Raw genomic sequence first — 27,863 nt, 5'->3', positions numbered from 1 at the left:
TTTCCTCTTAGCTATGATCACCTTTTATTAAAGTATTTACCTTCTGATTGATATACAGGCAAAAAACCTCTTTGAATTTTAAAAGAAAGCCTGGTTTTACACATGTATGTAAACTCTTAGGCTGGTTTTTAATTTATATCAGCTACATAATAAAATACCATCTTAATTTTAATACATTTCTTTTGGTTGAAGACATTGAATAGGTTTCACTATATCTGTGGTTTGTGTAATTATTACAAAAGTTGTATACAAACCCTGCAAATATGCAAAAACTGCAAAATACACTCCGACAGCTAATGCTCTGAAAACACTTTATTACACAAATTACATTCAGATTCTGAAAATAGTGATCTAACAGTGTAACCATCTAAAAATAAGACATCCCCGAAACACACCAACTGAGGAAGAAAATTTAAAAAAAGAATTTAAATAGAGACTTTTTTTTCTTTCCCTCATTGCAATATAATGTTAGTGATTTTAAAAAAATAGAAGGAGATTTAGCAGCTTTGTTGTCATGTAGCACAAAGTTTCTCTTTACTGCCACAGGCTGAGAATGCTGAACAGGAAAGGCACCAAAGAAAGACACTGGCAATGGAGGTGCTATTGGGAAAATACTGTGTTCAAGCAGAGAATGGGGTTATTTACAAACTACAGAAAAGTCTCAAAAATGCAGATGAGCAAACCTTCCATCATTAAATTACTAGTGTGATGGAAGAAGAGAACTGTTTATTCTACGTTCATATAAAGACAATGGCACTGTTATGAACTTTTAGGAAACTCCTCAACTAGAACCAGAAGCCAACTAAATCAAAACGAAGTAAATAAAATGTGTACAGTCCCACACAGACTAGTACGGTTTACAATTAAATACACAAAACGCTAAACGTGCTAAAGGGAAAGGAATCTGGCATTCTTGGCAAATTTCATCAACCTAAATCAAAGCCCCGTTTTCAGGAGGAAGGTGCGGGTACAGGCAGAGGTGCTGAATACTCCTCTTCTGACTCACTTCCGTCATCATCTTTCTCCTGGTCACTTCCCTCCGTGCTAAGGCGGTCAAAGCCTTTTCGGCTATAGCCTTTCCGGCTTGCGAAGAAGTTTCCGAGGTTTAAGCCTCCACTTCCCTTTCCTGCAGAAATCGAACAATGACAGAGGATTGAGGTAACATTTGCACAAATGATTCTCAGTTTCCTTGTAAATTCTTATGGGGATGGGAAAGGGTAGATATTAGCGGGGCGGGGGGGAAGTGACATAGAGAGATACTTATCCTACAGAGTCAGAAAGATACGATTCCACAGATTCATTAAAATAAATAAGGAAAAAACCCAAAGCTCCCCAGGATTATGTGTTTCTGCAGGATTATTTCAGATTCACTTTTCACCTCCTGCCTGTTCCAGGCTCTCTGGAATGGGCATCCCCTTGAGCAGCTCTTCATTTCAATGACTTTACGAAAAGGTCATCTTCACCAAGACATGCACTGACACGCTGACAGAAGTGATAGAAAATATAGTGAAGATAGATGAAGCCAGATACAAAGGCAGGGGAAGAGAATTTGATAATACAGAAGAGCAAGCTGGGAAAATGAAGCTGGAGAACCTGCACCAGAGCCACACACTTCGGTCGGTTCATGGTTTGCATTCTGGGGATGCTGTGCTGCACACAAGGAGTTTAATTTCCAGAGAGAAAATAAAAAATATCTCCCTGCTTTTTACAAGACACACACTTGTTGACTTTGAATCACACGTGAAGGATTCTAAAAGGTCACAGGCATACCTCTAAGTCTTCCCAGAACTCTTCCCGAACTTCCCTCAAGTTTATGTTCAGAATCTGCTAGAAAAAGATGGCATATTTCAAAATGAGTCCCAGACACCTTCCTCAATCCATGGGCTCAACTTTCAACACAAAACAAGGAATTAATTCATGAATGATTAATAACAAGGCCTGGCTCTTGTCTGTATGTATTCTTAGAATTCTAAGGGAAAATAAAGGCAATATATTATTGTGATGTATACAAAGTCCAGAGCTGGGTTTGACTCCTGCCTGTGTCTCTTACAGGCTGTGCAATCTCAATAAATTACTTCTCTGAGCCTCAGTTTTCTCTTCTGAGAAAAGAGAGATCAATGACAATCTCTACATTTCTGTAAGGTTTAGATGGGATACTGCATGTGACATGCTTAGAACAGTGCCTGGTACACACACAGTAAATGTTCAGGAAATATTAGTTACCTTTATTAGGATAAACCAGTAATGTGTAAAAATTTGGAAGCTTATTACAGTTTTAGGAATATTGGTCTTAGGTTTTTGTCTTTCTATTAAGAACAGTACATGTCCTGCTTGAGAAAGCTTTGGATCCATGTACACCATTACCTTTTTATGTAAGACGGAAGGCAAAAAACCTGAAACCCTGAGTATTTTCAGCCATACAAGGTGACCCTAATTCCAAAATTTGGGCTCCCCAAATTCCAGCTCATCTCCATGAAGAATTGACTTTCTTTCCTTAGTTGGAGGCAGAACTCCTTATGGACTTATTTCTCTGTGTGCTGCGTACCACCCTGCACTCATTGCCCTGCTTCCAACACTCCCTTAAGGGCTATGGTCAGGGAAAGAAGGCTCAAAGTCTCTAACCAGGAGAGGCGGCAGCATCGTGGAGAAAGCTCACAGGCGAGGACAGAGCAAAGGCAGGAGTTGGTGGGGCGAGAAATAGGCAAGAAAAATCTGATGAGACCGTTAGAAAGCCAACAAATTAGACTGTAATTTCCATAAGGATGAGGGACAGTCCCTAGTCAGTTTTGCATCCCCTGTGCCTAGGACAGTGTCTGATGTGGAGCTGACATGCTGTAAGGGTGTGCTGAATAAGTGGAAGGCCTTTCATGAGGGTTATTAAAAACCCTCAGAGACTGGATAAGATCTATCAGGAACAAATGTTGAAAAAAGGTGAGAGGCTGATCTAATTTTAGAATTAAATGTATTAGACTTAACCGTATAAAACTGTAGTTTTCTAAATAAAACATGATTGAACAATGGCAGTTTCATATGGTTCGGCCTGGGTCCCTGTCTTCCCAACACACGCCTGTAAACTCAGTATCCCGGTAACAGTGCCACCCACGCGTGCTCACAGCAAACAGGAGACACCAAACCTTCGACTCCCCAGCCACTCCACCTCCAGTGTGGGTTGATTACCAACATTCCTGCTACCTGCCCCCAGGCCCCATGTGTTCCTGATACTCTGTGTATTTATCACTGCACTTACCACCCTCTCTTAATACCTTTATGTGTCATTTCTTTTTTATGTGTCATCTATTCCCTGAGCTCCATTTATGTATTCAGTCATTTTCCCAATGACTAATTATCAAACCCCTAGTGCCAGGAACTGTTATTTGTGCTGGGGATATATCAGTAAACAAGTAAACATACAAGATTCTTGCTCTTTTGAAGTTTCCATCTAACTCCATGAAGATAATGACTACATTTACTTATCTTTGCCTCTGCTTAACACAGTTCCATACCCGTAACAAGTGCTCCATAGCAGACCCTTTTGGGAAGAGTTAGCTATATTTTTGCAGAGCTTTACTGATTGCAGATGAAAAGCAAAAGAAAGTCCTAGAAAAATTCCCTTTCACAAATTATTAAATTAAATCCTCTGGTTTTGTTTCTGTGTCAGGGCTTTGCCATGGGCACTGAATCCCTGCCATGGTTGCCTTGGCCTGAAATACGATCAGATGCGCTGTTTCTTGATCAAATGCTTCCTTCCACCCTGGTCCATGGACGCCTTCCCAAGCATAGCTGTAACCTCCTGCCTTAGGACCTGGGGACCCAGCTAAGGGACTCTTCCTGACAGGTGAGGATCACAAGTTGGATTATTTGTTTATTTATGTGGATACCTTGAAAGGGTCCTATAATATGATAATGATTTGATAAAATACTGACACCAGTATTGGACCCTCCCTTGTTTGGTTAGGGAAGGCTGATGGCCTAAATTATGACTATTTAAAAACTATCAAATGGTTTCTTATAGAAATAGTTGGTTTCCTGAGAGAGCTGAGGTTTAAGACAAGTATCTTTTATGACTTCTTATGACATTTATTACTTTATTACCAATGATTATTCCTAATAATTATTGGTGGTATTAATTGAGCACTTACTAAGTGTCAGGTACTGTGATAAATGCTTTATGTACATTATTTCATTTAATCGTTACACAACCTTGTGAGTATTTTATCCCCACTTTATAGATGAAGTGGCTTAGAGAGATTAAGTAACTTGCCCAAGGTCATGTAGCTAGGAGCTAGAGCCAGGACTAGGGAAAAATACTACTTCTAAAAAATTGACCCAGGCATTTTGAGGACTGGGCCTGTTTCTAACAGAAGGGATCTCCTCCTTCCTGACCCTTCAGCTAATTTATACTGACTCTACTCATCTACGCAGTTTCATATGGAGACATTAAATGGGTTTAAGCCAACGCTAAAAGGCAATAATAAAGGTTATATTTTAATCTATCCAAATTTTGAAGCTCCAGATATATATTTCCACTGTGATACTAACTATAGACAATATTTGGAACATAGACAATGTTGAAAAAGGTAGAGAACACAAGAAAAAAAACAACAACACTGAAAAACATCACAACCAAACTTTGAGGATAATCAGGCCAAACATTCTTTCGAAGGTCAGGTTCCAAGTTCAAGGGGCTCATTTTACTTGCCTCCAAAGGCCCTTGATTTTTTCCACCGAATAAATAAGGCAATGGCCAGCAGGACAACCACCGGAATAACCAGAAGGGTTGTAATGAGAATCACGGGCACTCCCGAGCCTGGCTCTTTGATCAGTTTCTGTTTCTCCTGCATCTTCTGCAATTCTGAGGAGGCGGGTTTGTTCTCCATTTTGGTTTCAACAACTGCCTCGGATTCTTCAGGGAAAGAAGAGTTTACAATATTCAACTAACTCAAAAACTCCAAAACCCTCCCACCCGCCCCTACCCAGTCAAATTAACAGCTGCTCATGAAGAACCTGTTGAGCTCAATGCATGTGGGGTTCATATTTCAATATCTGCATCTACCGAACTGGCAATTGTGACTAGCAAATTCCCAGTGCATGATTTTTCCCCTTTAAATTGGGTTTCTTTGGTTCTGCTCTTTGTTCCCTCTTTAACTATAATTCCACAAAAGATATATCCTACTTTTGCATTTTTTCAAAGTTAAAATGGACAGGCAGCATGGTGTAGGGGACAGAACTGGCATGCACGGTGGAGTCAGATGAATCTGGGCTCAAATCCCAGTTCTCTTACATAGTCAGCGTGTGTAACTTTGGGCAAGTTACTTAAGTGATCTGGGCCTTGGAAACCTCCTCTGTATAACTGTAATGATGATAACAACCTCCTTCATGAAATTATTGAGGATAAATGTTTATCATAGAAAAGGTGCTTAGTATTTGTTTCCTTGTGTCTTCAGTTTATGAACCTCTTTCATGTTCAATGAATTATTAGTACCTCACATGCATAGTTGCACATATTAATTCTAGAATTAAGAAATGGAAAAAGGAACTGTGTCCTTTCCAGGTTCTTTTCTACCATTCCCAGCAAGTTGTAAGTGCACACAGATGCACTGTATGTCCATTTGTTGTTGATGAAAATAACTTACACAACTATTCTGTGATACTGGCAGATACTGGGTAGATATCAGGCCTAAGTACTGCTTGGGAAATTGATACAATAAAACCATATAAGCAGCTGCAGGAATCTTAATAACTACTGACTTGAAAATGAGGTTGAACCTTGAGGCATTCTTGCCCCCAAGAAGTACATATATGTGTTTGTACAAGAACCCTGTGTGTGAAGGCTGGAAGTCACAACCATGTTTGCCAAAAGGCTCACAAGGTTTCTGAACTTCAACTTCTTGGTGTGCCCTCTGCCCTATGATACAGAGTGCACCATATGGCCTCATGGAAATTTTGACAAAATGGCAGGGATAAGTGGTTTAACATGATCAGGAAAATCTTTGGTTCATATTTAATATGTATGGACACAGCTTAGTAGCTTGCTGGACACTTCTCCAAGGAAGCATTTCTTAAATTGCTTAAGGCATTGTAAACACAATTTATGATACACACAATTGGGAGGTCCCAGGTTTTTGCCTCAATGTTCTGAGCCAGCCTCCTTCCCAGTCTCAGTTAAATCTATCAAGCACGTACTCTGTTTCAGGCATTGTTCTCATTTAATCATCACACCAAGCCTATGAGTGGGCACTATTATTACCAGCATTTTACAGATGGCCTCACAGTCTTCATTTCCTTCCCTGTACTGTGATTAAGGGGAGACCATTATTTCCCTTCCTTTATCCACTGAAGTGGGTCTTGAAGCTTCAGTGGGAAAGAAGGAAGGGGATTGGTTCATAGATCTAAATGGTTCAAATTTAATCTTTTAAGTCTCAGTTTCCAAGAGGAATATGAATGTGATTCTTACTCTTCCTGACCACTAGCTGTTTTGTCTTTTTCTTCACTGTTGTAGAAAAGGTATACAAACTGTTCTATATTTAAGCCTGTTCTATATTTAAGCAAAAAATAACAATAAAGAGATGATAGGATTAAAAAATACAGGCCAAAGATATAGATTGGTAGTCAAGAACTTGTTGCCTTGGAAGAAGGGTTTATTTCTATTTGAAAGTGACTATAATCAGAGTAATTACATAGCACTTCCTACCTGTCATTCAGTGGTTTACCTACACCTAAGACATTGGCTGTACCAGTTCATATCTAGTTTCATCGATAAGGCAGAGCTAGGATCGGGCTCCAATAAAAGGAAAGAAGAACTATGAAGTAGGTGACAGACTAACAGAATCATTTTACCATTCACAGTAACTGTGCTGAGAATGAGGTAATGAACTTGCTAAGATATGCACACTGCACTGCACTTTAGAAATTCTTGATTTCCACATCCTTTCTGTACGCTGAGTGCCATCTACTAAAAATAGTTGAACTTTCTAACTTCTGGAACCAGCTGAAGTATGTTTAGATTTTAAAAGATGCTCTACATTTTAAAGAAAGAGGATAAAAAATTTTAATTTCCCAATATAAAAGAAAAAATTGCTGCTCTTCTTAGAAGCCGTTATAAGTGGAGTAAAAAGCCTAAAAAATCATTATCACTTAAGAGACTAAGAATTCCATTCAAAGTGTAAAGAACAATCTAAATTCTGTCACTTTTACTCTTTATCCTAAATTCTTTAATTAAAACCCCCAGTAATTTAGAGCATCCCTGATGAAGATGGAATGGAGAAGCTCTAAGATTAGCCAGGACCTGGGGCTTCTGGAAGGTGGGGGTACCCCATGTGACATTGTGACATTCTCCTATATAAGAGGCCAGATGTACTCAATCTGCAACAAAATATGTCTTCAAACAAGCTTTCTTGGAATCTCTAGAGATACTTGGAAATAAAAAGAATTTTGAAAGCTGATGTATAGGAAGTTTTTTCCTTCTTCTTTAAAGCAATGCATTTAGAAAGGGAGGCTAGGTGCACTCCTGTGTGAGCTCACACACACAAGAACGTGCATGTCTCTCCCCCCTTGACAGAAAGAGAGAAGCCCAGAGACCACCTAGAGTAACCGGGACAGGAAAGGACAGACATTCTTAATACAGCAACATAGCAATTATGACCCAGTCCATCACAGATGGAACTGAAGGCTGAAGGTTGTAGACGGCATACTGGCAAGTAGCATGTTAGAAGACATGAAAAGTACATATAGCACCAATGAGATTACAGGCATACTTTGGAGCTATTGCGGGTTCAGTTCTGGACCAACTCAATAAAGCAAATATTGCAATTAAGCGAGTCACATAAATGTTTTTGTTCGCCAGTGCATATAAAAGTTATCTTTACACTATACTGTGGTCTATTAAGGGTGCAACAGCATTGTCTTAAAAAAACAATGTATATACTTTAATTAAAAAATAGTTTCTTGCTAAAAATGCTAACCATTATCTGAGCCTTCAGCGAGTTCATAGTAGTATCATCAAAGATGGTGATCACAGATCACCATAACAAATAATATTGAAAAAGTTTGAAATATTTCAGGAATTTCCAAAATGTGACACAGAGACATGAAGTGAGCAAATGCTGCTGGAAAACGGCGCCGACAGACTTGCTCAATGCAGGGCTGCCATAAACCTTCCATTTGTAAAACACACAAAGTGTGTATCTACAAACTGCAATAAAACGAGTATTCCTGTACTCATTTTTTGGTTTGTTTGTTAAATGCAATGTGCTTCCCCTACAATGTGTTGCTCTCCATAAGGTCTAAGATGCTAACTGCTAAAAACAGAGAATTTATTTGTATTTTCTTAAGTCTGATTTGCCATCATCATCTTGTACGGTGGAGGTGGGGAAGGGGTGAAGGGCTATGCTTTTGGTGGGATATTGGCATATCTATTTTATCCCTAGTAACTTTATTCGAAAGTTTCAATCCCTTTCCTAAGTTTCTATCATCGCAAATTCTCTTATCCCTGGAACTCCCTGACAACACAACACTGGTTCTGAAACTCTATTACTGATCGGTTGTGTAACCTTTCACAGTGGGGATGAGTGTCATCAAAGGTTACTCGAATTTCAAAATTTACAATTACCATGTATCTACAGGGCTGTTAAATCTGGGATGGTGTTTCTCCCTCTCTTTGTAAGAGGTGGTTTAAATTAAGCTTCCAGATTTTGATAAAAGACAAACTCATGGAGATCCAGAATGAATTATTTTCCTTTTTGTAATAAGAAAATAATCTTTTATAAAAAAGTTTAATGAGAGTCATACGGATTCAAAGAGGACTAGAACAAGTTCATTTGGGTTTGGGTATTCCTAACTATTAAAATGGAACTGTCATGACAAGGTATTTCAATTAAATTGACTATTTGAGTTGCTGAGAGGTTTCTCCACCAAACAGACTCAGTGGTGTGCAGGAGAGAGGATGTTGCCAGTGGGTGAGATCAGTGTGGCTGGGCTGTTCACAGCAGGTCAACCAGTATAGTCTCAGAGTTTTGGTGGGATCTATTTAAATAGAAACGGTCTGAGGCCACTTCGAAATCCCAGAGATTTCAGAGTAAACTGCAACCATCCGCAACCTGTAGTTCCTGGAAGAATTTATGGTGAATGAATTGGTGGTATTGACCTCTCCTCAGCAGTACAGTAATAGTGGTTAAGAGCACAGCTTTGGTGCCAGACTGGTTTAAATTCTGGCTCTGCCATTTAATATCTTAGTAGTAATTCTGACCCTCAATTTTCTCACATATGTAAAATGGGGATAATAGCAATTAACATATGGCTGGTGTAAGGATTAACCTTAATTCTCTGTATAGTCCATTTTTTGTGCTCCATAAATGACAGCTCTTATTAATAACGGTATCTTTTCCAACGTCTTTATTCCAGGGCGAATAGAACTTATTGATAACTCTTTACATAACAATAACAGAAAAATAGCAGATCAGGAACTTCTTCAATATGTGTAGTATGAATGTCACTCAGTAGTGTCACCTGGGTAGAATCTCTACAAATGCCAAACAGTTGCTATTTATTTATTTTATAATATTATCTTACCCCTTTCAACCTGGAGCCGACTATATTTTCTTATCTGCCTATATAAAAGCCCTAAATTGCCTCTTGGTTCTGGCTTCTCTTCCTCTCTTTTCCACCTGCTTTCATGAAAAAGGAAAACAAGTAAGCCTAGGCTTAAGTCTTAATATCTGGGAGAATCATTTGTAAAGCAACTAAGAATTGAATCACTTTGCTACTTAAACATTAGGAACACCTCTAGTGAGTTCTTAACTACACGACAATGTCAAATCCCTGAAAATAGTAGAAAATGTATCAATATAAACTGATCCTAAGAAAGGGAGAAAATAATTTGACTGGGATTCCAAATGAACCCAGCAGTTTTGCCAGTAGCTAAATTCCATCCCCCCATGTCTTACAATACATACCAATGATGTAGTACTTATTTCTATATATGAATATGCATGTATGTATGTATACACACACACAGAGTCCTTACAGGCTATAAGTCTCTTGAAGTCAGGCAGTTCCATTGCTATAGTGCCTTACACATAGATGGCCCTCAGTAAATGCTGGGGGCTGAATGGTACTAAGATTGGAGCTTAGGGAGCAGCTAATCTTTTCAGGCCCCTATATTATTAACTCTCCAAAGATATTTTTCACTCTAAAGATTAGAGCCCATTAAAGAAGGCCTTTCCCAGCATGCTGGATGTTATTTTTCTACTTGCCTGAGGTTAAAACTTCCAAAAGTGACTGACTAACTTTTTTTCCTCTCTGAATGCCTCTGACCCACTTGTTGTAGATTTCTTACATCCCCAATCACTTTTCATCACTTGAAATCAGTGAGTTTGAGTTCATTATTACTATTCCATTTTATCAGAAAAAGCAGTGGCAGCATGTAGGTTTAAAGCCTCAAGCACACAGTAGAAGTTATCGATAATTTACCAGATTATATTATATTTTTAGCCTGATAATATTTAAGTGCAATCAAGAGCCATAAAAGAATTCAACACACATAGCCTTGGGTTTCAAAGTCACAAGAGGAATCTGACCAACCTTTGATCTCCTGGACCTCAATGCCAGCCTTTTTAACTGATCGATGTTCCATTTCTGTAACACAGTACAGCAAGGAGAGAGAAAATCAGAATCCCCAAAAAGAATGTTTGAAAACTTAATTTTGATATTAATTGTTCTCAGTAGATAATATTTCTTTAATTCATCAAGTACATTAGTATATTAGAAAAGAGTTTGATACAAGTCACTAATGAGGTGCCAGGTCCATGAATCCTAGATGAAATCCTCCTAGGGAAAGCTGAAATAATATTTCCAAGGTCTTCGTATCTAAAATGAGATTTTCCATGTGGAGTTTACAATTCTGTATTATTTCTGAAATATCAAGTAGTTCTGTTTTCATGTGGACATCTTAGACTGACTACTAGTTCTGCCATGTTTATCAGTCTTCTAGTTGACAGATTGATTTGACTAGTTAAATACTACAACATAAATACACAAGACACTTGTTTAGTCTTCTATAGCAATCCTATTGTTCCCAAGGTACTGTTTTTCCCAGATTTATTATTTGGTTGCATTCTGGACTGCGCAGAAGGCTTTTTCTCTTTCGTAGCTGAATGCTATATTGTAGTGCTTCTCAATCAGGGGATATTTCAAAACAACTTGGGAAGTCTTTCCAAAATACCCATATTATAACTCTTCTTCTTTCTATAGATCTTGAATGGGGTCTGGCCATGTGTGCTTTGAAAACCTTCTCCAGGTGACTTGGATATGCCTCTCTGTTTAGTACCAACAGCTAGGGTGGAATAATGAGCCTTAGACGGGAATCTTAATGAGTTCAAGTATCATATTCCTATCTGTAAAATGAAGATACTAGTTAGATTTCTGAAGTTTTTTCCATCTTGAAAGGTATTTATCCATCTTTTATTCTGAAAAGCCTGGGTTCAGTCATGCAATTGGGAATTATCCATCTCTTTGCTTTCCTGTCTGCCTACACCTTCTGGTTCTTCTTTGAGGAGGCAGGTGGTAGGAGAGGCACACTTGCAGGGGAATGTGGAGCTACTGCTGGAGGGGAATAGTCCATGGGCACCTCTGGACATTCAGCCCTAACTGGGTCCTTATTACAAAAGAGCAAAAATTACTCAAAGGACAATTCTGAAGACAACAGTTACCAAATTAACTTGGGCTCCAAGACCTGTACAGTATATGATTAAAGTTTTTGGACTCATGATTTTACTTTTCTTTGTTATACCTTGTATTTTTTCCTTGTTGTAATTTGCATTTTTCCTTATTATAAGTAGTATTTCTTATCTTCATCAAGTCCACAAGTCTTTATTATTTCTCTATTTAAAACTGCTGTAGGTTTTAAAACTGTTTTAACTGTAAAACTGTTAAAACTGTTTGTAGGTCCTGATACCTCAAATTTATTATCCGCAATTCTTTTCCTTAACCTCATCTTCTACTGTTTGGACCCTGCCATATTTTAAAAGCATCTCTGGACATTGAGGTTTGTGGCTTACTAAGCATCTGGTACTGTTCAATTTAGAAAACTTAAGTTTTTAGTATGGTATCGGTGGCTATGTTAGTATACTTTTTAAGAATTAGAAATAGTGCTCAAATTGCAATTAGAAGTCTCCAAACTATCTGGCCTGATCCTGATAGAGAAACTCTTCTGTCCCCAGACACACTTTTGGAGTTACATGAAAACATAGTTCAGTATTTTGAACAAGCTGAAGTCTAAAGGGAAAATGCAGAGGGCTTCCTGTTTGGGATGATATGTGTCTGACTCAGATGCTGGTCTTCCAAGATGCTCAGCAGCTACTGAGAGCTGAAGAGCCACGTGGGAAGGGATGCCTCAGTCAGGCCCTCTGCTTTGCCAGAGTCATCTCCTCCTTCTGGAACTAAGTTGGAATTAACATTGGCTTTCAATGTAACAGACCTTACTTCAGGCATCAAGAATTTCCTGTGGAATATCTGTGGAAATAAGGGGATAACTGCCAGCAGAAAAAAAAAAAAAGTTTCTTTCCGCTTTTAAAAAAGTTAATCCCTGAAATGACTACCAACAGGTCTTTTAACAACTGCCAGTCATACCTTGATTCCCTACTCTACTCCTAGCAATAAAAAGAGACGGACATGCAAATTTTTTGACATGTTTTTAAGCAATAAAACTGAGGGAAAATGTGGACAATAATGCTGTAAAAGTCATACTTTCAGTTGAGGTGAACTTCCACACGGTATTGGTGTGAGCGTCTCCAACATACACGGTCCCGTCTTCAGACGCAGTGATGTCATGAGGCATGTCGAAGTGCTGCCAAAACAAGAAGCACATAGTGCGGTGGTGAGCCTGTACTTGAGGTCTTCATGAAAAGGCAGACAAACACAGTACAGCACACAAGAAGACCATAAGCATGTTACTCAGACCAGAGAAACAATGATTCCCATCAAAGCAACTCTAGGCCAGAAAGAGTCATCCCTTCACGCACTGGACACTGCCTCTGCCAGACATAATTCTGTGTGCTGGGAAACACTGAGGCAGCCTCCTCACTGACTTTCAAGTCTTTTAAGAAGTGAACAGGGCTTCCCTGGTGGTGCAGTGTTTGAGAGTCCGGCCGATGCAGGGGACACGGGTTCGTGTCCCAGTCCGGGAAGATCCCACATGCCGCAGAGCGGCTGGGCCTGTGAGCCATGGCTGCTGAGCCTGCACGTCTGAAGCTTGTGCTCCGCAACGGGAGAGGCCACAGCAGTGAGAGGCCCGCGTACCGCAAAAAAAAAAAAAAAAAAAAAATGAAGTGAACATTTACAAGCAGATTATTTTTTTACACTCTTGATTAGTTGTTGTTCATTATTTACCTAATTATTTATATTTATAAATAATAATAATATTTTTTGCCTTCATATTTCTTCTACCTTTAGTCATTGTCAAATTTGCCTGTTTTAATTTGTACAACTAAAAAGGACCAGGTCTTAATTCTTGTTATTATTCTCATCAAGCTATCATAAGCTTCCTTAAAAAGTACTTTTATATTACTGATAAGAGGAATCATTTCAAAGATTCAGGACATTCAGATTATTTCTGAAATGCATACTAGGCAATAAGCAGTAAGGTCGGGTTTTCTACTCTGAAGCCCAGTGTTGACAATATTTTTGGTCAGCAAAGGAAACAAACTGAGTGTGCCCTTCAGTATTTCCTGGTTTTTGTACTTACTTCAGATACACTGGTGTTTTAATATGTCTTTCTTCATGACATATTTCCATATCAAATCATGCCATCTCAATCATGAGGACACAGGAGACAGGGGAGCCCTTTATGTGACTTTATCGGGGTCACCGAGTTGGTTTCTTGAAGAGCAGCCTTAAAATGTGCTGCTTCCATTTCCATCTGTCTACTGAAGATTTCAAGGGTGCCACGTCTTGGCTAGGTGGCAGGATGTGGATGATTTTTTTCATCTTTGAGGCCAGGAGGCCTGCTTGAGTGTACCATTCTCAAAAGTATGATCAGTGAGTATGAATAGGAACATTATCCTGACTTCTGGGCTTACCAGATAGCATCTGTCCACTTTGGTTTGCTGAGTACAAAGGGTGCTAATGAGGCTAACTGCTCTTCTTAGCCCGCTGTAGGAGGGGCAGAATACATGCTCTGGAGAAACTACTGTGCTTTGAAAATCAGCAACAATTTGTCACATTGAAAAGAAAAATGAGACAGCCATGCTGAGGAGGCTCATTCCTTCAAACTATCAAATGAGCTTGACAAATGTGCAGGAGAAGGACAGAGAGCCAGAAATCAAAACACTGCCTTGCTGAAATCCCCCAAACCAGTCGTTAAATGTCCATCTTTATTTTGGGTTCAGCTAATAGGTGGCAACAGAATTGCATCACAGGGAGCTCTTCCTCTATGCCAAAATACGTTTTAAGAAACTGCTTTGCAAAAGATGTGGTTGTAAAGTACTTCATATTTTCTGATGGGAAAAATATTATAATAGGTGGAGAAACAGAGGTGAGGGGGTAATGTTTGAACTATTCATTGGTAAGGACTTTGCTTTAAATTAATCACAATATGTCATCAGTTCAAGGCTAGAATAACAATCAACCTCTATCTGTGGTTCTCAAGCTGATCCAGGGAGACAGGGGTTCAGCTGGAAATATTTTGGGGCCACAGGAACGGTTCAGGGGGAAGCTTAGTGATGGGACTTTGGGACCTCTATTCCTACTGCAGTCACAGGCACTCAACTATAATCTTTTAAATGAATTATTCTACTGCTCTGTGTCATCTGAAACAAAATTATGCTGTAAGATTTAGTGTTAGGTTTTAAGACTTCAGAGGTGGACAGATTTAAAGATCTACTCTAGGCTTTGAAATCTTCTCTTGAGGTACTTCTCCCTAACAAAATAAAAGTGATCAGAGAAAAGAATGATAGCAACGTCCTGGGCAGCTGGTGACATAGCCCAGGGCAATCTGCCCTCAAAATCTTATATTCTGTCTTAAAAGGAATTCCTTAAAAGGAATTTGTGTTCTCCATATCCTATGTTTGCATTAACACAAAATAATGTTTAAACTTACTTCATATTAAGCAAAGAAGTTTTCTAAGAAGTTGTACCAAGTTATGTTATGGTTTAATATATCCCGTGGCCTCAGTATTAAACACATTTTCGAGTCAAAAAGACCTGAGTTTAAGATCCAGGTGTGCTACTTACTGTGTAGCTTTGGATATGTAATTTCACTTGTGTGAAACTTAGGCTCAAACACTGTCAAATACTGTGATTTTAATCTCCATTGTTAAGGTTGGAGAAATAACACGAATCTGGGGTTACTATTCCCTTCTTTCTATCTTTCTGATTTATTTTATTTTATTTTTTGGTATGGAGCAGTGGGGATATTCCTTTCCTTTTCCACATGAGCATCCGTGCAGAAGAAAGAAGACAAAAAAACGCCTGCCTGAAGGGTGTATGAAAGCCGATGACAGGGACCATAGTCTTTGCTATGATTATGGGAGCAAGAATGTGGGGGGGCAACTATGTATCTTTTGCCCTCAGAACTTTTTGACACCATTTGATAGAATCATCTTCTTTATTGTCCTACTGTCTCAGCTTCCTTGCATAGAGGTAAAGATGGAGATCATACATTCAGACATAAACATTCCTAAAGAATGTAATAGAAGAGGGAGAACTGAAGTATATGAGGAGATAAGTAGTGGACAGGCACAAACAGCGGGATAGACACATTATGTAAAACTTGACTTTTGACCTGCAGGAAAAATCACTTCTTACATAGGAGTCAATACACCACATTATTCCCTTCACCTAAACTTAATCTTTGTGATGATAATCTAATTAAGTGAAAATTCTGAGAGATTCATAAACCGGTTTCAGTTTACTGAGTCAACACAGAACACATTTCTATGTTTTGGTGTAATATCAAGTCTTGTTTATTGAAAGGAAAAGCAAATTTCATCTTGGAGTTAGACTCTCTTTTCAAGTTTGCTGTATTGACCCATATATTGTGACTTATTCATTGCTGAATGTCTGATGAATACTGATGTTTAGGCACAAGGCTGTCTGAAAATTTCATTCAGGGCTGCTCTCATTTTTACGAGAGTACGGCTCATTTAGAATCTAGCCTCTAGCTTAGCACTTAGTGTTGATTTCTAGATGCATATTTGAATTAAAAGTTAATATCCTGATTGACATAGTTCATTATTATTAAAAGAACAATCAAGCAAACACTGTTAATGCAAAGTGAAGACCTGAAAGGAAGTGAAGTATCTCACTTTCTTTATCAATAGATATGAAGAAGCTCAAAGCAGCGAAACAATGAAGATCAGATAATCAGTCAGGATCTGAAACACTACTGAGGTAAAATACCTATCATCAATGTAGTGAATTTCTTTCTGAAGGGCTATTATGATTGGATATTTGATTGCTTATTGCTTTTCAGGTGAAATACTTCTACGAAAAGTCCTGTTTGTTATGTATCAATAGAAACTCCAAAAAAAAAAAAAAAAGAAATTTGTACAGGAATATTTACTTCAGATTCAGTTTGGTTCAACTTGGATCCTGTAAGTTTTGTTAAACTTCAACTGAGGGAAAGGCTGTGTCCTGTTCTGTTCACCATCGTATCCTTAGTATCTAGCATAATGCCTGACACAGAGTAGGTACTTAATTAATAGCTCTAGAATGAATTTTAATAAATCCCAGACTGGCTGTCAGTGTTCTAACATTGGCATTGTAAAGTGTTTTTTTTTTAAGCTAGCAAATTTGGTGTCTTAGAGAATACTATAGGAATTTGAGTATGGAAATATGGTTTATCCAGTGGCTTACGACAGCTGCATTTTGATCCATCAAAGCTGATAAATCTTTACAAATTTTGAAAAATAACTCTTATTTGCAGCATTTTAGCTAAAATCTATGTACCACAAGCACATTCAGGCAGTGTATATGAGCATTCTGATCATTTTGGCAATCATTTTGCAAAGAAAGCAAACTGAGGAGACAGAGGGCTATGGGCACACCGCACCACAGTCACTGTGTTTGTAAAAAGCACTGTTGGAATAAACAGTGGTATACCATTGTGAGGTCAAAACTAGACTTTAGTCTTTTACCTAAACCAAATCTCTAGAACTTGAATACATTCTAAGAAGTGCTGTTTTCAAGTCTTGTTGATCAGTGTAGTCATAGCATAAAAAAAAGCAAACACGATTTCTGTTGAATCTAAGAGAACTATAAAATTATAGTTTAACATATTGTGGTATCTTCTTTACTTGGATGAAACCAGGAAAAGACTTACATTTTAGATAATCTAACTACAGTGAATTTAAACCTGCTCTTGTGTGCAAATCAACTAAGAACCTTCGAATTGCGTACAGTGTTAATTTGCATCTGAAGAAATTCACTGAGGAATAGATAAGGACATTTATTCTAAATAAAACATAGTATACAGCACTCCCATCAACCTCGCTAAGAAAGTAATCACATGTCCTTTAAGTTTTTAAAAACTTATTCAAGTATAAATCGAATTCCAAGATTCATATTTTAGTTTTATTCTCATGAAAACTGATACACAGTTAATGTATGTGAATACCTTGCGCACTGGCTTGAAGACGTCTATAATTTCCCCATTGGAAAAGTTCATCACAAATCCTTGTACAGGTTCTTGATCCTCAAAGTAAGGCTTCCCATTCACCGCAAAGAGCAAACCTGTGAAAACATATCCAGTCAACCTTCCTTTAAAATATGGATAAGACGGGCTTTTCAATACATGTGTGTACATCACACAAACAAGAAATGTGGGGTCCACCTGGTTCCTCCAATTGGCAACAAAAGTAGAAAACAAAATACTTAGCAGATGTCTCTTTCTGAGTAATAAGATAAGGGGCAAACAGGTTAGGAGACTAACTTCCTTGTAATAGAAAAACCAGGAACTGCAAAGCTTGTTCCACTTAGGAAGCCAGTAGAAATCAGGAATACATAGATATGGAAGAGATGACATAGGTAGAGGAATAGATATATAGACATCACAGGTATTCTAAATAGGGATGGGAAGAGTCAGGTTATTTAAGGCAATCATTCTGGGGTACCAGATCTTTTAAAAAATATGTAATATCTACTATAGCTACAAGTAGAATCAGAGAAAAATATGCAAAGAAAGTGAAGTTACACTCTAGATAGAAGAATGGTCCAATTTTAAACAACTAACACTTGAAAATGTGAGATGCATATTTCAGATTATCAACGACATTTTTTCCTAATTAAAAAAATTAGACCATCTTTTTATATTAATTCCATGAATACTCTTTGAAGTAAAATTATATTTCTTAGTATAGTAGTGTTTATCCAAAATAATGGAAACTGTGATGTTTTGGTTAAATAAATACTTCAGATGATTGAATATTATGTTTTAAAGAATTAAAACACTAAAATATACACAATACTAAACCAGTGTTGAAGAGTTTTTCATCTTTCTCTAAGGATTTCAGGATAGGGGTCTTTAGCACATCATATTAAGAAAAAATCAACACTATCAACATCAATTACTATTGTGTAACGTTGTAGAGAGGATTCCAATTATAATACACTTTGTCTTTTGCTGAGATTCTCTTTTTAACCAGATTTCCTCTCATCTTTTCTCCTGATTGTTTTTCTCCTCACATTTGATTTATTTTTTTTCATTATGAACTGGATCACCCTCTTTGTTAAGTAAATGGTCTTGCCAAATTTATTCTTTAAATATGAGGTAAAAACGAACACGAGAATTTATCTTTCATTGACATTAATGAGTCCTTTATTACTTATTCCTTAGTGAAGCCAAACTTGTTCCTATTTCAGTCACTTGAGTCCCTTTATTCCATGTCCTAAATAAATTGGGGGCTGCCTCAGAAGATAGTAGCCATACACAACTTTAATAGCATAAGAAATATAAATATTATAGTGATAACCATGTAGTTAATGCAACTTTAATATAGGTATAGATATATTTACTAAGTAATTGCAAAAATTGTATATAAATTCTAGAAATATATTTTCAGTTGTTCAGTATTCATGATATAAAGAAATCTTATGCTAACTTATTTTTTAATATGAATTAAATGAACTTTACTTTGTAAGTTTGGATTATTTTTCTGAGTTTCTTTAAGTCAAGAAATCTATTTTGAAAATGAGAAAAAAATTCCAGATTTCATTGATCATTTCTCCTGACATTTACACATAAGCCTCACTTACATCACCTATTTATCTTAAAAAAATTGGCTGACACTCTTTAAAAAAATGTGAAGCAGAAGTATTTTGAATACTGGTTTTATCAACATATACCATCTGTTGATGATGTGTGAAGACATAGTATTAATCATTTAGTAACTAAAGCAAATGACCATAATTAAGGAAAAATAAAAATCAACGTTTGGGAACCATTTGTTAATCTATCACAAACAGTTGCTAAATCTTTTGAGTTCTTCATTATTTCCAGATAAAGAACAGTGGCACTTGAGTTGAAAATGATGTACAATGCACTAACAGTTTTAAAAATTTTAAGATCTGATATATGTCGTCTTCAATCCCTTAATAAAAAAATTACAATAAGAGCGTATTAAGATAAGACAAACACTTTTTAAGAATACAGTGTAGTGTGAAAAAACCCAAAAATAAAGATGAAATACCTGGTATATATGAAATTGCAAATACATTTCTTCCAAATGACGCATGCTTAATCTCTCGCACAAATTCTTTGGTGTCAGTTTTAAAACACTGGATCCGACCGTTTTCCCTGTCTGCCACACATAATTGGCCCAGATGAGGCACTAGGGCCAAGCTGTGAGGAACACTGAACTGGCCTGGTTTAGGATTGCTCTCAGTAGATTCTACAGAACAAAGAAAAACCTCAGATTTACAATTTGTAAAATCACCCAAAGTCTGACTCTAAAGTTTTATAATTTTCAAAATTCATGATAGTAAACCACTAAGTATCTGGAACCAGGGGAAAAAGAAGTTAAAGCACTTAATATCTCTTACCCACGAACACATTACAGATTTTCTCCCTATTTGGAAAAACTTTAAAGTTTTTGGGTAGAAGCATTCTTTTTCCTCTTATAAGGCTCGTGTGTGTGTGTGTGTGTGTGTGTGTGTGTGTGTGTGTGTGTGTGTGTGTGTGTGTGTGTGTGTGTGTGTGTGTGTGTGTGTGTGTGTGTGAGTACAGCCAACTAGATGCATCCTAAAGAATGTGAGGGGTGGCCAATCTCTTGTTCCTAATGATGTTGGCCAATAATTATAATGAGAGATCAAGAGTCTTACTGAGTACCTTCTCCCCACTGTGTGATGAACTTTCCACTTGGTGAAAACTGCACGATCCGACTGTTGCAGTAACCATCTGATACATAGATGGTTCCTGTGTCTGGATCCACAGCCACGTCAGTAGGTTGACAGAAGTGATTCTGGTCACTGCCTGGTTGCATGCTCTTTCCCAGGATTAACAGAGGGGCTTCTTCATTGTTTGCATTCAGTTTGAACACCTTTTAAAAAAAGAACAAAAGCCTTACCCACTTTGCATGGTTATAACTGACACCCACCCACCTGACTAAGGCAATCAGAGTGTAAGCTTTCAGAGACTTATTTAAAAGCAGGTACTTTTCAGAACTGGAAGGGACTCTAGAAATCATCTGGTCTGATTCCTTCATATGAAAAATGAGGCTTATAGAGATTAAGGGACCTGCCCAAGGTCATCCAGGTCATTAGTGGTGAATGGAGACTAGTATGGATGTCCTGTTCCACCCATCCCCACACTTCCTTTTTGTCTTTCCTTAGCTAATAGTAGAACGCTCTCCAGACAATACAAGAGCAATAAATGTTTACTGAGATGATGTTTGAAGACTAGCTATGCCTTCTGAGCTCTAGTTTCTTTTCCTACTTCTTTCCCATCTACTCATTAAACAGGTATTAAACATGAGCTTATCTTTTAAGGGAAAGACATTATGATATATACCCTAATGGAAATATAACTTCCTTTAAAAAGAACAAAGATTTGCTGTTTTACATATAAACGTATATACTAGAGACTTTGGCTCAATTTATAGAAGATTAAGGTAGCTTAAGAAAAATACATAAAACACATAAAGTGATTAAAAAAAAGAACTAAGACCTGGGGACAGAGGAAAGAAAAGCAGATGTGGAACCTAAGGAGGTTGGGAGAAACCAAACAGTTAGTAGAGTGAAGCTTCACATCTGGCCCTAAGATTCCTGCCAGCCACACAGAGAAGGGTGACTTGATCATTTACATGTAAGTTTTTCCTAGCACTGAGTTCTAAAAGCACCATTTCAGACATGGCTGTTCCATTCTTTTGCTATAAACTTTCTGGGTCACAAAGAAAGACCCAGGGGGTGGTGGTGGTCGGATGAACTGCGAGAGTGGGATTGACATATGTACACTAATATGTGTAAAACAGATAACTAATAAGAACCTGCTGTGTAAAAAAATAAATAAAATAAAATAAAAAAAGACCCAGACAACTCCAGAGTGTTTTGAAAGCATAACTTCATTAACTTCTATTTGAATAACTGCCAAATGGAAGATTACCTGATGAAGAGCCACATCTGTGACCCAATAATTTCCATCTTTATCTATACTTAAGCCATGTGGCAAGTAAAACCTGCAAAATAAAGATAATTGTCTTAATTATATAATTACTCCCAAAGCATACATGAGAGGACATTTTTTTGCTAATTAGTTTGTAAAGGCAATATAAATTTAAAAACTGATAAATGTATACCTGTATTACTAAAGAAAAGACCAAAATGAATTGTTAAATGAAAATACCCACAAGGAGAGACCTCCTTGTGAAAAATCTTAAGCGGTATTTAACCATCTAAAAATCTATACACGAAGCCTACGTATCAATTACAAATATTATAAAGTATGGTATATTAAATAACACAAGTAACATCAATTTGAAAACAAGTTCTAAGATCATAAAGAAATGTGTATAAAACAAATTGTCTAGAGAATTATAAATGGATTTATATGGTTTGAATATGCTGCTTAAATATGCTGCAAGGTAATATAATGCTGTACTAATATAAAATATTAAATATATGACTGAAAAGCTTTAAAAGTACCTACTAAAGACAGTAAAACCCAAAGAAAACAACTTCCAGCAGACATGGGCTGTGATCATCTGAGCAAAGAGAAGTGGTGTGCTGGATAATCATTAGAGAAGGTTAATCTGTTTAACAAATCAATTGGAACGACCTGGATAAAAGAACTGTAACGTGGACAGAGACTCACAGGCTTAAGGAACTTGGACAGAGTTAAAAACACATGGACAATGTCTTAATGTGATTGTGGTCAAACCTGACAATCCACAAGCTACGTTCGTCAGCTTCTAGCCTTTGCAAGGTGTTGTAATCACAGATTTTTTTTTTCATGAGCCAAGAATGTAACACCCTGATCTTGACTAATAAACTGAACTAGATCTCTCTTTTGGTGACTGAATGTGAGAGTTATGATTTGCTTTCAACATAGAAACCCCACTGTTGGCCAAGCTGATTTAGCAGCAGTTGCTCTGCCTTCCTCTTTAATTCCTTTCTGGAATGAGATGCTTCTGATTAATGGGTAGAGCACTGAAGAGACAGGTTCAGACACAATGAGTGCTGGGGCTGGTATATTAGAAGTTGGCCCCTGACTCACCATCTTAGAATCCTATAAAAAGCTAATTATTACCATCTCCATAAGCAGCTGCATTCAAAGTGGATGGCTCCCCGCCTTTCAAAGAAGCTGGCTTTCCCTGTGCCTAAGCAGATGGAGTAGGGTATAGCTCCTAACGCTGCCAGGTTATAGCTGTTGTGGACACTCTGTAAGCAGGTGTCCCTTTCTTTCAATGACCATGAATATCAGCCAACTTTTTTTGGCTGCCAAATGCCATCTAGGAATAAGACCAAATAATGAGCAGCTTTCAAAGTCAAATTACCTATGCATGCTATGGAAAGCTGAAAGTGACATTTGTTTAGTCTTCACTTTGAGATGGGAAGAGAGAAGGCTTTTTTCTTAATGGTGATTGGTTGGTGAATTTGGTTATGTAACTTTTCTGCTCAAGAATTTTTTTTTTTTTATCCTTCAGATCTAGCTGAGTAGCAAGTCACTTCATTAGCATGTGTATCAATTCTCTCTGAAGCTTGACTACCTACTAGAATCACCTGGGGAGCTTTCAAACTACTATTTTGATACCTGGGCCCCCTCCCAGACTAAATCTCAATCTAATTTTTGGAAGCGTCCCAGGTGATTCTAATATTCAGTCAGGGTTTAGAACCACCTCTTTAGAAAATGAAAGATAGTCAAGTAATTTAACTCACAGATTTTTTCCACTGGACTGGAGTACTGCGGCATTATTTGGATCTATGACAAGAATAGTGTCTTCTTCAATTGGCCCGAGACCTCTTTGCTGGTAAATAAACTTACTGTCAAAAGAGCTAAAAAAAAAAGCATTAGAATGGAAAATAAACCAATCAGAAACATCAGTGAACTTGAGAAATGCAGACCATTCACTTGAGATTTTAAAAGAGAATCAAGAGAAGGGCTTAGATGCGCCTGACTTCACTCTTTGACTCTTTGCCCTTCACACTTCAGATATACCATTAGCCTGAAGAACTAGTGAATGGTCAGTGGAGCAGCAGCATGGGCAGTGCCTGGAGATGCAAGGTTTCAGACGTACCAAATATGAATCGGCACTTTCACAAGATCCCCAGGTGAGTCATATTCACATGAGACTTTGAGAAACACTACCTAGAACTCTTAAAGTAACTAATTTTTTTCAAAGGCTCTTCAAAATGTTTTAATTCAATAGTTATTTTCTTTCAAACTACAAAAGGCATAACAACTTTTTGTGCAATGATAAGGAAAGTGTAAATGATAGCAGGAAGGATAGTGATCAAAACTATGTTTGCTATTTTACTTGCTGTAGGTACAACATGCAAATACATATTTTAGGATGTAGAACGGAATGTTCAAAATATTTCAAAAATATAAAACATAATTGATTCTTGAAACAAAAATGTGTTTAGAGACATAAAACTTTCTCCATATAACAATTTTTCTGTAAGTACAAAATGGACATCTATATAATAATTAATGTAAACACTAAAATGAATATGACAATTTCTGCTTTTTTAACTCTGTACCTTCCAGGCTATTATAAAATATTATGAACATGTATGTTTATATATATTTTTCATTTATATTTCTATCTGAATTGTTAGTAGTATCTTTCTTTAAGTTGACAGTTATCACAGACATTGTACTTATTTAAATACCTGTTTTGGAAATTATTTGGGATAAATAACAAAGATAAGCTCTTCTAATGTAAGCTTATGTGAAAGAGGAAAATATACAAAGTGCCAAGAGACTAACTTATATTTTCAAAAGCAAGGAATTGATCAGCACATAGTTAAGCCATATGTGTGTGGGTGTTGGGGGGCATAAAAATATATAATATATATATTTTGCCAGATGAATATTTCTGTAAAATAGAATTTCCCTTATAGAATCAGACAAGTCTGTGAAAAAAACTATTAATATTTTGTAGTTCAACTGTAGAAGCAAAAGAATCTGAATAATATTAAATATTTATGGAGAGACATTTGCAAATTTGGAAGGCGACAGACTGCTCAAATCTGTCATACCTCTATTGATTAGTTGGTTAGTATTACTTATACAAAGTCCCAGTAGGAGAACAAACATTTCAAAATTACATTCTCTTGCCATTAAAAATATACATCACAATTATTTGAGCTTCTTGACTGTCATAGTCTTTTGGGTATTTTTTTCCTGAAAGATACTAATAAGTCCCTGAAGCAGTTCTTATTAATGATGCATTCAACTGAATAAAAAATATTGATTCAGCTTTCTCGACCTAAAACTTAAGTAATATTGCTTACATACGCTATTACGTGTAGTTAAAACCACACACCAGTACCTAGAAAAAAAATACCTAAGTTAACAAAATGGAAGTAACATCACTAACAGAGCAGATTTTATAAGACAGTCATGAGATCACTATTAAACTGAAATATAAAATTTTATTAGTTCGAACCAATGTAAGAATATACAAGGTATTATTAAATCAGGAGACACTGGTAAAGAGCAAACGTGAAGTAACTCTTTCTCAGTACTATGAAACACCAGAGTTTATCCTATATCTGAAACTGTATTTTCAATGTGACTTTCTGTACTAAAAACATCATACCAATTCCCCTAGAAAACAAAGGTACTGGATTCAACCATCAGTGATCTATATTTTTAACAACTTGTCTATGATACTGGATAACTTAAGTTCAGTATGTCTAAGACTCATAGTATGTTACAGTTTTATATTCATATGTAATAGGATAAAGTCTCTTCATTTATCATTTCTTTTAAGACCTAAGTCATATTTCTCATTATTCAGAAACATTTCATGATTTGTAGTGGCATAATGGTAATTTAAATAATGTGAAAATTATGTTTTCTCTGACTTTAAGGAGTTAAAATTTGTTTTCCCTTTTTTTTTTTAAAGAAAATTTGAGATAACTGTAGATTTACATGCAGTTGCAAGAAAAAATAATACAGAGAGATTCTGTGTACACTTTACCTAGTTTCCTCCATGGTAGCATTTTGCACAACTACAGTACAATATCATAACCCGGATATTGATATTGATAAAATCCACTGATTATACTTAGATTTCCCTTTCCATTTTGTATTTCCTAAAATTTTCATTTATTCTTTCAGTTTATTTACTTGGGCATGGAATATACTAGTACATTACTTCTCCACCCCACCCCCACCTAGGAGTTAGTAATATGGAAAGTTACCGAGTCCTCATAATTCTTACTAAGTGCTATCCACTTGACATGCAGACAGTGTTCTGACCCATCACTGACAGCTAATAACAGTGGCAGTCCAATTGTCTATTGCATATCTTGATAAAACTGGAGCCTATCAGACCTCAGCATACCTAATTCCATATCTCTTATCTGCAAAATGACAAACCATAGAGGAAGCCTGACATATTTACTTGTTCATGATTTCCCCAAGCAATAGGTTGCAGCAACAGCAATTCTTTGGTCTGTCTTGTCATTCACTTAAATATTCACCATCAGTCTTAAATCTCTGGTCCTACTATTTTAGGAAATAACATTCCTACAACTTATGATGGAGAGAAAGTACATCTCCCCACCCCCACGTTCAAGAGCATATGTTGACCTCCTCTAATTTAAATCATGTTTTTTATAGCTTCAGCTTATTTCTCCAGACACCTAAATATTTAAAAATGCAAACTCTAGTTTAAATTACTCTCTGGCAGCCATGTAAGCTCAAAGTCAAGAACCTGCGATATTGAGCTTGGCTTCCAAGAAAACAAGCTATGTCAAGGAAGAAACATAAATAAACCCTGACTCACAGTCCCAATGCTAGTCAGATCGAATGAAATGTTGTAGCTGATGCGTAGGTAAGTGAAAACATCCTTTATCAATGGTACTGTTCTGCACTGCTCATGAATACAGAAAAAAATGTATCAAGTAGTTGATATTTTGCTGTCACAAACCTAAATTGTGTGTGGGCATCTATACTCACAATCTAGAAATGTCAGATTTCTAATAGTGGGAAAAATAGCAAAATTAACTAATTTGAGGATCATACTCTTTTATTTTATTAACCATTTTTTGGTGATGTTATAATAAATTGTGAAATAGCAAATGAAAGCCAAAAGAAAAATAAGTAACAAAGTAAATAAGCTACAGAGTAAATAAATCAGATTTTGATAATAAAAATTTGGATACACAGAAAATATCAGATCTCTCAACTTATCAAGATTTTTTTCTTAGTATCTCATTACAATGTAACAACTAATAATATGGTTTGTTTTTTAGTGTTTTTTTTATTATCACAAATTACTCCCATGTCGTTAGCATGTACAGAGGGCATTTTATGTGATGCTTTAGACTAACCACTTTTCCTATGGTATTTGGCTCTATGATTATTAGTCATAGTATTACTACACTTCCCCGTATCCATTAAGGATCTCAGTGATTAGGCAAGTTCTTGAATTTACTGATATTAGCATCATTTGAACATACTAATTTACTTCAGTAACATAAATAACAAATAATAACATTCTAGAATTCTTAGAAAGATCATAGCTTTAAGGAATTAACCACAATAGGCCCAACCGTTTCACTGAAAATCTTTTGTGATACCATTTACCAGATGTCTATATGTTTAAACTGGCAGCATCAAGGGACATTCAGTCCCTCAGTGGATTGGTTGATGAGCCCTAATCCTTTCACTTCGGATCACTGGAGCCTCATGCAACTAACAGCTGGCCCCTGGCAGTTACACAGGGCAAGTAATAAAAGGAATTGATGTTTTTCTGAAATGGGAAAATCACACACACACACACACACACACACACTCACATTAAATCTGCCAAATAAAGTAATTTATAAACTCTTTTCTAATTCAAAGAAAAGTAACGCTCTAATAGTTCACAGACAGATGTCAGATTACAGAGCTAGATACACTGTTGCTATAGCAAACTGCTTATTTCGTGTTCTAAAGCAGCTACCCTGCATTATATGCTGCAGAGAGGTCTTTATTTCAACCACATTTAACTTTTTACAGGATATAATAATACCCTGCACATTTCACATAGTGCCTGGAGCACTGCTGATTTCTGTTTGCTTCTCTGAAAAAGCACTCAGCGGAAAAGATTGAACTGCGGGCTGTGGGCTGGAATCCATCAGTTCTTTATTTTAGCAATTTGAATCCCCCATTAATGATTTTGCACATTAGCAGCTAATCAAACAGTTTAGATAAGGAT

The 27,863-nt window shown here is 36.8% G+C and overlaps 1 protein-coding gene across 21 annotated transcripts in view; it reads right to left on the bottom strand.

The window, feature by feature from the left end:
• Nucleotides 1-294: 294 nt before the first annotated feature.
• PAM (peptidylglycine alpha-amidating monooxygenase) overlaps nt 295-27,863 on the bottom strand; it is a 280,433-nt gene continuing 252,864 nt past the window's right edge. For 11 of the 21 annotated variants that reach the window (XM_060296062.2, XM_060296051.2, XM_060296052.2 and 8 more), the window contains 10 exons: nt 23,362-23,478; nt 21,590-21,662; nt 20,318-20,528; nt 19,680-19,880; nt 17,609-17,724; nt 12,742-12,841; nt 10,579-10,632; nt 4,700-4,903; nt 1,771-1,827; nt 295-1,126 (listed from right to left, as the gene is read on the bottom strand). In XM_060296062.2, coding sequence (XP_060152045.1) covers nt 951-1,126; nt 1,771-1,827; nt 4,700-4,903; nt 10,579-10,632; nt 12,742-12,841; nt 17,609-17,724; nt 19,680-19,880; nt 20,318-20,528; nt 21,590-21,662; nt 23,362-23,478 — 1,309 coding nt within the window. In that variant the 3' untranslated portion in view covers nt 295-950. The remainder of the gene's footprint in view (nt 1,127-1,770; nt 1,828-4,699; nt 4,904-10,578; nt 10,633-12,741; nt 12,842-17,608; nt 17,725-19,679; nt 19,881-20,317; nt 20,529-21,589; nt 21,663-23,361; nt 23,479-27,863) is intronic. The other 10 variants (XM_060296057.2, XM_060296063.2, XM_060296058.1 and 7 more) reach the window with 5 other exon arrangements.

This window comes from Globicephala melas, chromosome 3 (genome assembly GCF_963455315.2).
Source record: "Globicephala melas chromosome 3, mGloMel1.2, whole genome shotgun sequence".
Taxonomy (NCBI): Eukaryota; Metazoa; Chordata; class Mammalia; order Artiodactyla; family Delphinidae; genus Globicephala; species Globicephala melas.
Note: the sequence above shows the minus strand (reverse complement) of the source record. Positions and strands in the feature narration are given on the sequence as shown.